The following is a 13,726-nucleotide window of genomic DNA, read 5'->3' as shown; positions in this document are numbered from 1 at the left end:
CTTCCTGTTCATGAGATGCTAACTTGCAGGGTAATTTTATCTCTTATTAGCTGTCTTTCTGTTCTTCAGCCATGATTATCATCTAGTGTAATGATTTCTTTCATCATTGATGCTCATATCTTTGTATTTTAGTGGGTATCCATCTTATTTCTTTCAATATTTGAGCAGTTAGAATAATTGAGAATTCCCCTTTGAGAGACAGATTGTTTTGCTCCTTTGATCACCCTTTGCCTTTTTCCAGGAGAATTCATCTTTTGTGTGGGTGTGGAGGGGATGGTGTTTGAACAAAGAAAACCGCATATAGTATTTTAAAAAATATATCACAGAAGCCTTTTATATATTGATATAAATACATCCTATTCTCTCCTGTAAGGACCTCAACTAGGATATCTAATATCAGATTTACCACCTTAATTTTCTTCACTGTTTTATGGCAATCCAGTTCTACCATTTCTCACTTGCACCTGCTGACTTTTCAGTCTATAGTAGGAATTCTTGGTTAGTTTTTAAGTGCATGAATTCAGATTCTGTGCTGTTAATTTAATCTTATTTCTTTATTCTTTTTTTACTCAGTCACAGAATAAAGTGGCATAAAAGATGATGCATTAGCACATTCCTTTTCTCCATTGGGAATTCTGCCTTTATTTATTCAGATAATTTAATTCACACTTATGATGTTGGTACTGAGATGGGTTTTGTTAATAAGTAAACACAGTACTTGTTCTTTGGTAACTCCTCAATAGTTAATATATAGAGCTACTTTACCTTGAAATGTGACCCATTGTCTCCTGCCCTTTTAGGATATGTTTTTTGCTCACCTTGAATGTATTCCAGTTGTCATCTTTCCCATCCGATGAAGTATTTAAAACTATTATAAGGTTGAAGTTTGAACACAGATCTACTTTTATAGAAAATTAGTTATCAGAGAAGAAAGTCAGGATAGCTTGTTTTTCACACATTTTTCTCTATGTTCATTGTTTCAAAATGGTTATTTTGCATGCTTTGGATTCACAAGTCTCCAAATGCCTTGTCCCCTTGGTGTCCCCTTTTAAAATGTATGTGATATATTTGCTAATCCTCTGATACCTCTGAGTTTTGCTTGTATATGACCTATGCTAGTTTCTACTTTCTTAAGTGTGAGGCATTTCTATTACCTGTGAATTATTCATTCCATGATCTGTATCATAACTATTATTAAAACCTGAGGTAAAACATTACAGTTGTTTATTTTTTCTTTGTTTTATGTTATCCCACTTTTACTTGCTTAATCTTGTACACTCTCTTGTGCTCTTTCTCTGGCTAGACAACCTTTACTCTTGGATTTTCTATGCAAAGTCTACCTCAGCATGACTGCTGACATTTTACATTTCCAGGACTTCAAGCTGCTGTATCAATGCTGTTGCAAACTTAACTTTTTTTAAGGCATCTTTGACTTTCACATCATGACATTTCCCTTCCCCTGCTAGAAGAGACATTAACTTGTGAGGGAAATTCTCACTGTGTGCATCACAGAGAACTTACTATTCATCAGATAGTTGAAGAAATTACTAGCAATTCTGCATATAACAGATATCCATCTGGGAATCCTAGAAGCTGTTCCATGCTATTTGGGCTATCCAAAAGCATAATTTTAAACTTTAAGCTTTGGCATCAACTAAAAATGATGCTTGTACAATTCTCATGTTAATAATTTCAATAATAATCATCATACTCTGTTTAGATGAAAGCCATTTTACAGGACAGTTAAAGTTGCAGAGATGTTGACAATTCACTATGAAGTCTTTCTCAAAGCCTTTTTATCTAAACTGCTCTGTGTGCTGCTACAAGAAAGAAATGTATTGTAACTGAGACACCGTTTTTTTTATTAGTATTTTACCCCAATTTGGGTATGATGGAACTTAAATTTTAGAGGAACATTAGGTTAAAGTACTACTCAAATATAATGCTGTGTTCAGTTACTAATAAATTATAGTAGTTGCAGATCCTTTTTAAGTTCAGGTTGTTACCTTGTAGTACAAGATATTGTCAAGTACACTGGCATCTTTCAATTATTAGGACAATATATTAATTTCTTCCTTCGAACTTAAATCAACCAAGTCTTCAAACTGATTTACTTCTGCAGAAGACCTAAGAAATTAATATTGGTATTGTGTTTCATTTATAAGTTTTCTTTCTTTAAAGTTTATACAGCAATCTGCTGCAGAAAAACGGTAGACAGTGATTTACTACATCCCAGAAATTGTCCTTGTGGTTCTAGGTAGGGCTGAAATGCACATTTGTGAAAGTTGTTTATGGTTGTGCATGGACATAAAATCATGTCCCAAAAAGGTGCATCACTTAGCTATTAGATATATGTATAGGAGGTAAATATTGACAAAATTCTAGTCATACATAAAAGTTGTTACGGTAGGTGGTAGATTCAGTTGTGATGCAAGTAGCTTTGCTGTGTCACCCTAATTTTCACATTGTTGGCTTCCACCTGTCTGCTGTAATGAAAATAGTTTCTGAAGTCACTAATTTCTTTTTGTCTCAGCCTTAGATCAATACGTATCTTTGAAACGCTTGTCTCAAATTTGCTGTCTTTTGGTTTCCACAGCTGTGTATTTGGTTCTGCCCAGTATTCCTTTCTGATCACATCTTTCCTGTGCTTTTAGAATGACTTCCCATATCTCTACTCTTTATGTTCCTATGAGTTACATCTCTTCAGTCCCTGTGGTCACCCTCTCTCCTGCAGTAGTCTGTTCCTAGATGAGATGGTTTTTAACATAAATCTGACCAACAGCTTGTGTTTGTGGCTCACACTCATCCCTTGTACCATATATGATTATTTTTGACCTCTTCTACTTGGTGTGGAGCACCACTGCAAGTCCAGCATAGCTAGAATAGAGCTCTCATTCTTGATGTGGTGTGTGAGAGCCAACATTTCCTTGGTCATTCTTGTGCTGCTGAAGTGTTGGCTGATGTGGCATCCAGCCTTGACAGCCTGAGTGTAACAAAGAACAAGTCTCACAAGGGGCTGCTGAGGAAACTGGGGTTGTTTGGTATGCAGAAAAGGAGGTTCAGGGTTAGGGAAAGAAAGAAAAATAAGAAAACACTGGTAAAAAAAAGCCGCTAAATGATTTAATTTGCTGGAAAAATGGAATACGTTTAAACAGCTATGATATTCTTTAGATTTCTTGTCTTGACAGATATCTGTATAGTCAAAAGATAATATAACTTAAAGTAAGTATTTTATTTCCCCTAAAATAAACATCTTGAGTCTTTTTCTGTAGGGTGAAAAAAGGGAAGATTAATTTCTCCCAAATGTGCTTTGGAAGCTACTCCATTTACAATTTTGCCATTATAAATTGATTCTTGGCAATGTATATACTAGTGCTACAGATGCAAGCAATTTCCAGATAAGACAGAAATGATCAATCATTCTGGTGACTACAGTGTGTAGAGGGAGGGGAACAAAAAGTGATTCCATCGAGATTATGTTTTAGGGAGTACAACTTCTCAACTCCTCCTGAAACTGGTTTAATCTGGCAGAAGGATGACTTCAGCAGCAGAGCCTGCTTTAATATGCTAATTAGTGATGAGACCTAGTTTTCTTTCTGGCAAGGAATAAATAAATTTGAGATTATTTCTGGATTACAGAATAGTAGTTGAAACCAACCAGTAGGAAACCCATTTTGGCAAACTTTCCTTTGAAAACACCCTGATGTTCTGAGAACAACAGCTTATGAACTTTGAGGCAAGTGAGGTAGGGATCCAAAGCAAAACAAAATTATTGGTAATAAAATAATTATGTGATGATCAAGAACTCTGTTGTCTAGACAAAGAACTGGAGCAGCTGCACAAGCTTCATTCTGGCATCCTCAAATCCTGATGTTCACCTTTGATAAGAAAACTGTTATACTTTTGTGCAATAACTTTTTAAAAAAAACTGCTGATGTCAAGTAGGATGAATAGGTGGGATAGGCAGCTCTGTGCTGAGTGTGGGACAGAGAAAGGTTGGTAGTGATGGGCAGCTGTGCTGTTAGAACAGCAACCCATGCCACAGAGGCTGTGTATATCCTGATTTTGATAGATATATAGTTTGGAAGATAATGTGCTGAATCCGTGGCGTCTTTCCTTCTAGGGCCTGTTTTAGGATTACTTGCTTGCTATTTGACCTGTTTGGTGATTTTGTTGCTGTGTTTGCTTTTCTTAACAAGCACAGAAGTAACAAGAGCTTCTCTGTTTCTCTGCAGCTTTTACGAGAGTTGAAGCACCCAAATGTGATTGCATTGCAGAAGGTTTTCCTTTCTCACAGTGACAGAAAGGTTTGGCTGCTGTTTGATTATGCTGAGCATGATTTGTGGGTAAGTACAGATTTCCCTGAGTGTTTGAGATTGTGCAATAAGTGCTTGTTCAAACTGATGTGTGTGGACGTACCTTCGCATAGGCAGAGATGAATTAATTTCTTGCTCTGTAATTAAGGGTCTAACTGGTAATCCTGTTACTTTTACACTTTAAAGCCTGCTAAAGACTATGTGCAATTATTTTTTTTTTGAGTCAGATTGGGTTTTGATGTGAAAGGAATTTTTCTGTATGCTTTAATTGGAGTTAAAGGAAGCATTCCTAAATTGAGATTTTCTAAAACTGTGTTTGGAAATGTAATTAATATTTTTTCCCGACCTTTTTCACATACATGCACAAGATAAAAAGGAGAGAGACAAGTGACTAACATTCAATCATCTGTATTTTAAACAGAGAATTTGTTACAGTATGAGTAGAAATAAAATAACAAGTAAGCTAATTGGGCCTACTGATGGAGTCTCATTACATGGAAGAGTAGAGACATAGATGTCTGTTTTTAAGTTTCTAGCAATATATGATACAACTTGGCTTAGTCTGTTGTAGGGCTGGACATCAGTGACATTGTAACTTGAACTCAGATGAAAATATTCAAGCTCCACATCAGTTGATAAGATGTGAGTTATTCAAACCTGAATTTGTATTTAAACATGAAAGATATCAAACACAAAGTGTAACGAATATGTTTGATTCCTTTGAAAATACTGGCAAGAAGAAGTGGCAATATAAATTCCAGTATTGCTTTTGAAGGCTTTGGTAATACAGATGTTATTACAAATGGTAGTGACAAATTGCTCAATTTCTTCATACTTAGCTCTTGAGCTTGTAAATGATGCTAAATTTTAATTGGATGGAAAGTAAACTTAGACCATTCAAAAAGACACTTCGGTCTCAGAACACGTAAAATCACAGTAATTGATGTGATATGCTTGGAAGAGATTTAATTTTACTTCTCCTATGGGCTAGCAGGTTTGTATTTTGAAAGTTTTCTTCATCAAAATTCAATGGACACTGAGAGCTTGTGTATTTCACATAGGTGGTGGCAGTGATGATGAAAGGAAGTGCATCAGCTAAATTTCTGTATGACAGAATTTATTTGTGTATTAATTGCGTTTACTAATTTTATGGAACAGTTATAACAAACACATTTTACTGCTACATTTATTGCCGTATGTTTTAAACACCTTTTTTCCTAACCTTTTCCGTTTGATTTTACTTTGGCCATGTGGTTTTTACACTACATAGTGATTTTTCACATGATTTAAAAGCTTTAGAAGAAGAATCACTGCAGTTTGATGTTCTTGCCACTCCTCCCATATGGCTGGGTATTGGATATAATCTCAGTGAAGCTAATTCTTGTCTATTATTTGAGACTGAAATGTTTGTTACAATGAGATACTTTATATGAACTGGTCTCCCACTTCCTAACTCTTTTGTTTTTATTTTTTTCTATGGGACATGCTACACAAATCATTTCTCCTTTCCTGTATAATTGCCCATGTTTCCTCGCTTCTTAAGCCTTTGCCAGGAATTTTTTCCTCCCTTGCATAAAGTTGGCCATGTTCAAGGCACTCTTGGTTCTGGCTTAACCTTGGTCCTCATTTCCTTTACTGTCAGCACTTCCCAAGCATCGCTCTTAATTCCCCTTTTGTCTGTTTTGCTCACTCCCGACTTTGTGTCTTTTTCCACGCTGCCTCCTACACATGGAACAGCCTCCCAATTAACGTACGTAAAGATCCTTCACTATCCTCCTTCAAAAAACTCCTGAAAATCCACTTTTGTAACGCATTTCAGTAATACCAACCACTTGTCATTCTGTCTGTGTTGTGTTGTGTTTTGCATTTCCTGTGCTTTACAGCTTGTGCCCTTTCAACTCTTTGGGGTAGAAATTTTAGTGGGGGTTTAGCACTTTTTTTTTTTTTATTGCTTAGCACCATGTGCTTCCCCAGCACTACATAAAGACAAAAAAGTCTATTTATCATGGATAGATCAGTTTATAAGGATCTAAGCTTTGGAAATGAAGGTGTGCTGTCACTAGAGAGATGTAGATTTCCAGAAACTAATATTTTCAAATGTAGGTAACTTAGAGTTACTTCAAAAATCAATATGAATGGAAACTGTCTTTCTGTTCAAAGCTGCCCAACCTTAGTAGCTCCTATTGGCTTCAGTGAAAAGGATAAATACTCATCACATTCAATCATTAGATTAATTAAAATCATTATGTTTTTCAGCTTCTGTACTGGAAACATCTGGCAAGAGATGAATAAACTATATTAGATGTTATCTTATTCTGTTAATTTTTTAATACTGAAAAAAATGTCCTGTTCTAAAGGGTTGGTGCTAATTAAACTTATTAAAAAGTTCTTCTATGGTGAGCAAGAACTTTTTTTCTTGTTACGTCTCAATTAATTCCCAAGAAACTGCTCAGATCTGAAATTTTATGTTTAGATAGCACATACTTTATAATTTTCTGTAACTTCTGCTGCTACCATTACCAAGGGATGTAGAAGCTATGCTCATTTGAGCTACTTTAGGCAAGTGTTGGTGAACACCAATTATGCTGTCCTTGACTACAAGGATAGTCACTGGTTTTAATTATTAAGCCTATCAAATATACTTTCTTTTCTTATCTCTCAAGCTGCATTATACAAAACAGTGCAAAACCATGAGATTACCATGGAGAAAATCTAAGAATATAGGAATTCTTTTGACAAATGGATTTATAACTAGTTTCCTTTAATTACCAGAATTCTTAGTGTAATACACAGTGTTATGATTTTTCTTGGCTATTTGTCTCTGCCAAAGAGAACTGGTAAAGTCCTCAGGCTGTAGAATGCTAACTTTTTATTTTTAAAGGTCAAAAATTTGTTTTAAATGCCAGAGTTCCTGCTGTCTTATTGGCAGAAAAATAACTTCATTTTTTTATTGAACTTTCATGGATGTTCTTCATCACCCTAGTCTTATTATTCTACACAGTATATTCCTGTCCAGAACTTCCTGTGTAAAGCTGGTATATTTAAAGACATTATTCAAATTTACATCAAGTGCTTTAAATGCATGATGATTGCTAAAATGGACTTTAAAAAAGTTTGATACAAATGAGGTCTATACCAGAGATTAATTTTTTTGTCAGTCTAGTTACTTTTAGCCACCGTAGAGGTTACCATATTTAGAACTTTTCTTTTGTTCCCTTTTACAGCAGATTTCTAATATTGAAAGTATTTTCTAAGGTACACATTTTTAGTGCCACAGATAAACACACATTTGATGACCTCAATTTTGTAGTCTCTATACTTTAAGCAGGATTTTTGTAGGTTTGTTTTTTTTTTTTTTTTAACTTTTTGTATTCATGGGTTATCTATATACTTTCCTAGTTATGGTACAGATTTATTTCTCAGACTTATTTAATATGTGTGTATAATGTCATTTTTTTTAGGATAGCCTTTTCTGGAAATATGTGTTGTAACTTAAATAAGAAGCTTCTGAATGGGTTTGATCTCATTCTGAAAAAGGGTGACAATTTATCATAGTAAAATGTGTTAAATATAAAAACCACTGCTTGTTCTTAATAAGTAAGTACATAAATAATTACCTATGATTTGATGATATTGAATGTGATGATACATTCACTATCCCAGACAAGTTAAGCCATGATCTGTGAATTTTTTAGGTTTAGTTGAAAATTTCTCTCATTATTAGATTCCAGTGATCTCTAACAACTAAATGCCTAACAGCAAATACTCCTGAGAAATGTGGAGTAAAATTCATCTCGGAATTATTGTTGATGATAATAAAACTATATGGGCAGACTGGTTTTGTTTTGTAGGAATTACTTGTTATATATATATTCTGCTTTTAGAAAATGTAGGGTAGAGATTATTAGCATAGTCATGTGTACCTAAAAATAGTGATCAAATAGTGGAAAGGAGAAAATACTCTTCCTACATGTGAATTTCATAGCAATTCTTGATGCTCTCAGTCTACAAATAAATATACTTAATTTCAGCTAACAACATGTTGAATAATCTTTTATGATAAATGAAATTGGGAGTGTTGCATACTGATGTATGCAATAAACCTGCACATTTGTTTAATCACATGAATATTGTCTAACAGCTGAGTTTTAACATATTCCTTAGAATTATAATTGATATTATCATATTTTTCTTCAACAGGCTTCAGTTTAGCTCTAAATCATAAATATAATTCAGATGCTAATTGATGACAAATATCTCAATGTACATAAAAATACTTTTCTCAGTTTTATTTTTTTTATCTTTTGATTTTCTAAGTCGTGTCTACACTTTTGGTGTAATTCAGGTGATTGTACCAGGTGATTTTTCATGTAGTCTTCTCTCTTGTAAATGTGTTTACCAATATAGGCTGGAAGAAGAATATAAGATTTTTTGATACAAGAGGGAATGGGCTGGCATAGGTCTTTATGTCATGATTGATTCCTTGCAAGTAGAATGGATGGGGTTTTTTTGACCATCCAAGTGAATTGGTTGAACTTCTTGCAGAGGGCAGTGCCATTCCTTGCCCATAGCTTTTTGCCATGTTCTCGGAACATACACTTGCTTTTTCTGCCAGACTTGTATGAATTTGAGGGTAGTTTAATGTGGACTCATGCACAAAGCATGAGAATTGGAGAAAACAACAGCTAGGAGCAGGCCTCAAAACAAAGGCGAAGTTCAAAAGCATAAATGTGTGAAAAATTAATGTGAGCAGAGTGGTGTGAGTACTGTGTATTTCACTTTTATGCATACTGAAAGGGTAGCTAACTTTGGATGATTTTTATTAACATCGTATAGAGATATTTTGCAATATTTAGGGCTGAAAGATGTAAGACCTAGAAAAACCCAGGCAAAAGCTAGGAAAATTATATAGAATCTGTTTATGCCAGATCTGTGTTTCAAAGCTTAGATATTTAAAGCAAGCTGGCATTAGCAGGAGTTGCTGTATTAAGGTTTCTTTTCACTCTTACTAAAAATGTTCACTTCTTGTCACTTTGGAATAGGATCTTTCATTAAGCAGTTTGGTTAATGACACTTTAAACAAGATACTTGATGATGGCCATGCACTGGCACCATTTAGAAGGAACAAGCATGCTTTTTTTCCCCTCCTCTTTTGAAGGATAGTTTATGTTCACTGTTCATTCCAAGATTGGAAACTAAAGTGATTGCTCTAGAGGTTCTTCTACCTACTTCTGTTTTGATTTGATTTTACTTGTGATAAGTAAATTGACAAAATTTTTTTAGTTTCTAAAACTCTGATGTCTGAAATGAGTCGTAAGTGTAGGCATATGAAACTATGATTTATTTTTGGAACAGCAAACAAATGTTACTGGAGTTCATTGAGTCTTTGCTTTCTCTTTTTGAAAATCATGTAAACAACGCATGGTTAGTTTTTATACCACCGTAACATTTTGATTTGTTCTTTCATACTCTTTTTGAGTGCTTTATGTTCAAAGTAAATATAGTAATTTGAGGAAGTTTTTATGTTTTTAAAATGAGACTGGACGCTGTATAATATGAATCCTCTTGGTTTAGTACAGATTAACATGTATCCAACTTTCCATGTCCTCAAAATTACAATGTAACTTCACTTTTTATTGGCACATTGCCCTAATTCTGGTTTGTTCTCAAAGGCTGGATTAGGGATTGGATAGAATGCAGGGTTTTTGCTGAAGCGTGGGAGCGCAAGCAGTTTGCTCCAGCAGGGAGAGGCATCTGTGTTGGCATGATTGCAATTCAGTTTGATGGAGATGCATGTGATTTTCAACAAGCATTGCCTCAAGCAGTAGAACTCAAGGAGTCAGGTTTTCTAGAGTCTTGTGTCTATGGATTATCTCATGTAGGTTCAGATGCAAGCTTACTGTAACTAAATTGAGTTAGATGTGCATAAAATCCCTCTGTTAGCCAGCTTCCTACTTTTGTCAAAAGTTTATAGTTTTAACTTGTTTGTTTGTTTTAACCTCCGTCATACTGAGCAGCAGTTCTTGGAATTGGGAATGGGATGACACAAACAGATTTGGAAGAAGATTAAGATTCAGGTTTTATTGAGTGCTCACTTAACTGCTGGGTAAATCCTAGGGATTTGAATTTGTTCTGTGTTGTTATGCATTATGTTTGCCTTGTTTGTGGTTGAGAATTAGAAAATGCCCATAGTCCTTCACCAGCCAGCTTTCAAACCGATTTCAATGCATTAGGTAACATAGAAGAAGGCAGGCAAACTCCTAGATTGAATATTGTTTCATAATTTTAGTTCCAAATGTCTAGCTCTGTTTCTCCTCTTAATTTGTTATCATTTACACAGTCTTGCCTTTGCAAGAGCTAAAATGGTCTTATTGAAATAATGTGGTTCATCCAGTTTTCCTTGCAATTTTATTACATTATTTGAAGTTGAAAATTGGGAATAAGGAGTTAGTAAGTAAAACCTATAGTCCCAGATATTGCAAACAGCAAATTATAGCTTTCTTGCTTTCCTAGACTGCTATTGAATGTGTACTTTAATGTTGGTCAGTGAAGTGTTAGTTTAATTTAGAATGAAAACTTAAAATCACTTCTACAAGGTCACTGTCTTGTTTAAAGTAAAAACAAAATATGTACAAGCAATAGAAAATTTTTTACATTATATTTATATTTAACAGTGATTACCTAGTTAGCTCACACCATTTTTGGGATCCAGTCAGTGGCAGCATGCTTTTAAGATTTAGGAATCTGAAATATGGATGCACAGAAAGGGAAAATGGCTACTTTTGCTGAATAGACCCCAGTATTGCTTGGAGTTATGTTTACCTCTTATGACATGTGTGTTCTTCTTTCATTTTGAAAGATTTTAAATATATCAGAAGAGAGCTTGCATCTGCAGTGTTCTAATGAACTAATTAAAATTAATTTATGTCTGCGTAACATTGCGGAAGGGTTTCTGTTCAGTAGCATGCAACTGGTATAGTGTGGACTGACAATAACTTCCTTCATTAATTTTGCTGAATGAGTCTGGGTGTTTTCCAGCTCTCTTGGCCAGGTGATCTCTTAGGATATGTGAGTTATCTTTAAGGAGTTGCAGTGAGAAAAGACCTGGGGAATGCTGAAGCTTTTTGACCCTCTGCTTTTTGTCTTGTTACAAACATGCCTCTGACTTGCCTGGATTGTGAAAGTCCTCATGTTTTGTCCTTCATGGTTATCCAACTGGGGTAAGACTGAGTAAAGAGCTTGACTATACCTAAAGGTTAGAAACTGCAGTGTCCAAGTGCAGCTCATGCTTCCTAGAGAGAGAAGGCAGAACATGCTTCATACCTGTCACAGTTCAGATTTATACTCTCAATTCACAGGACAACCTTAATTTTGTGCTATTCAGCAAAAGGATTTATTGAATGAGAGAAGTGTAATTTTGAAGCCTAGTGGTTAGGTTAATTTTCTGGGAAATGGGAAATGCAGGCTGTAATTCCTGTAAATTATTCCATGCCTTTATTAGGTCTAAGGTTCTGGCTGTTACGTGCTGTACTTGAAGCTGCACTTTGGGACTCTTCAGGTAGTGAGGCTGTGCCTCCTCTACATGCAGAGTGCACTTATGTGTAAAGAATATCCTAATTTGTGTTGGTATCTGTGCCCATTTCTACACCTGAGGTCTTGCAATTAGACTCTTAAATATGAAATATTTTGACATGGAAGGAGGACATCTCCCTGCCATAGCTGAAGTCAGCATAATTGTTCAAGTTAAAAGTTCCTTTAGCATTGTTGTACTGCTGTGGCATCCTTTGCTTTGAGGCTCACTGTACACCTGATCTGCAGGGTCACCAAAACTTTTGTCCCATTGTTTTGTGATTTGATGCTCTTACCTATATTTTTTCTTATTTAATTTGAGGTATAATTTCCCACAACAGTAGTGGGGCCATATAGATGTATTTCTGAGAATATGAAGTAATAAAAGAGAGTTTAGGCTTGCTTCCTCCAGTGGAAGAGATTTTGTTCAGCAACAGCACCTGTTCGCTCTTCTATTTCTGAGATGGACATGGCCATTAAAATTGCTGTTTAGTGTATGCTAGGTGTCTTGTTCTTTCTTCATATGGCTAGTTGCTTGCAAGAAATTGGATTAACTACATCTTTTCAGTGTAGGGCTTGGTCACAAGCACTGTGCATTCATTCCAACGTCATGGGGCAAATCTAGCTTTTCAGCTCTCTATACTACTTGGCCCTGCAGTGTATTTTTAGCTTTTGTTCAGTTCTCTAAACTGTGATGGTTACAATCTTTTGGATATAAACTTCCATAGAATAAGCTGGCAACAACAGTTTTATTTGCTTTTGCAGAAAACTGGATTTTACCTAGTGGTGATATTGCTTGCTTCGAGCAAAGCTATCCGTTTGAATTCGCTTCTGCAATTCAATAACCCTTTCAAGAAAGGAGCTTGTTTCCTTAGCCTTTCTAACTGGGAGCCACATGGAAGGGCAGGGACAGAAATCCGATGGCATCAACCTGGTGCTGTCTCGCTCCCAACCTCCAGAGGTACCAGATGTAGCAGCTGAGGCAGAGCCACATGTGTTGTTCCTCCTCAATACATCTGTGGTTGTGTCCTGTTCTGCCTCATGAGACTCCTTCATTTTCTCTGTGCCTAAGGAGTAATGTTTTGTGTAGGTAGTAGCTGGTTTTTAGGTAGGTGTAAAAATCCCTTCTAGTGATTACATGCACCTTGTAAAAGGACTGGACTGGATTTATGGGCCTCTGTGTATGACCTTTGCCTGTTGGTTCCTCTGTATTTTTTTTCATCTCCTGTATTAATAAATATACTAATTTGTGAGTTTATAGTATCATTACTGCTTTATAAATCATATTGTAATTACACATGAAGGTCACTGTCTGGTGAGCATTGTGTAGTACTAGGGACTCCTAGCTGAGACAGTCTTCTTGTGACATCACAAGAAAAAATTTTCTAAGGAAATAATCCCTTAAAGCATTTAACTGCAGTTTCCAGAGTGATTACACAACTAAAGGATCAGATACTAAGAGCTTGTCTTGTCTATTGATCCTTATGAGTATATTAAAAACTGACAATCCTGTATATTTCTACTGCTTTTAGTACAAAGCCATAAATACTGTACATTGAGTAGTGGAAGGTTCTGTGGGAACATTGTTGATAGGGAGTAAGCAGGCTGTTTAAATTGGTGTGTTCTGCCTTTCTTATTCCTTTTTAAACGTTATTGTTTACACTTTTGCTAAGTACAGTTTGATAGTGGCTAAAGTACTGGTGACAGCAAGAAGTAGCATTTACCATGAGTAAACATTAACTCATTACCATTTTCATTGGGAGCTCTAGTGACAAAATGGGTGGGGAGTGGAGATGGTGGAGCAGTGGTCTAATTAAAGCACAACCTTTGGCTACCTCTTT

At 35.5% G+C, this 13,726-nt stretch overlaps 1 protein-coding gene across 4 annotated transcripts in view; it reads left to right on the top strand.

The window, feature by feature from the left end:
• The window catches only part of CDK19 (cyclin dependent kinase 19), a 120,323-nt gene that overhangs the window by 41,143 nt on the left and 65,454 nt on the right, over positions 1-13,726 (top strand). For all 4 annotated transcript variants that reach the window (XM_058834928.1, XM_058834929.1, XM_058834930.1 and 1 more), the window contains exon 3: positions 4,236-4,346. In XM_058834928.1, coding sequence (XP_058690911.1) covers positions 4,236-4,346 — 111 coding nt within the window. The remainder of the gene's footprint in view (positions 1-4,235; positions 4,347-13,726) is intronic.

The sequence above is a fragment of the Poecile atricapillus genome, chromosome 3 (assembly GCF_030490865.1).
Source record: "Poecile atricapillus isolate bPoeAtr1 chromosome 3, bPoeAtr1.hap1, whole genome shotgun sequence".
Lineage (NCBI taxonomy): Eukaryota > Metazoa > Chordata > Aves > Passeriformes > Paridae > Poecile > Poecile atricapillus.
The sequence above is the reverse complement of the archived record's forward strand: the minus strand, read 5'-3'. Positions and strand labels throughout refer to the sequence as shown.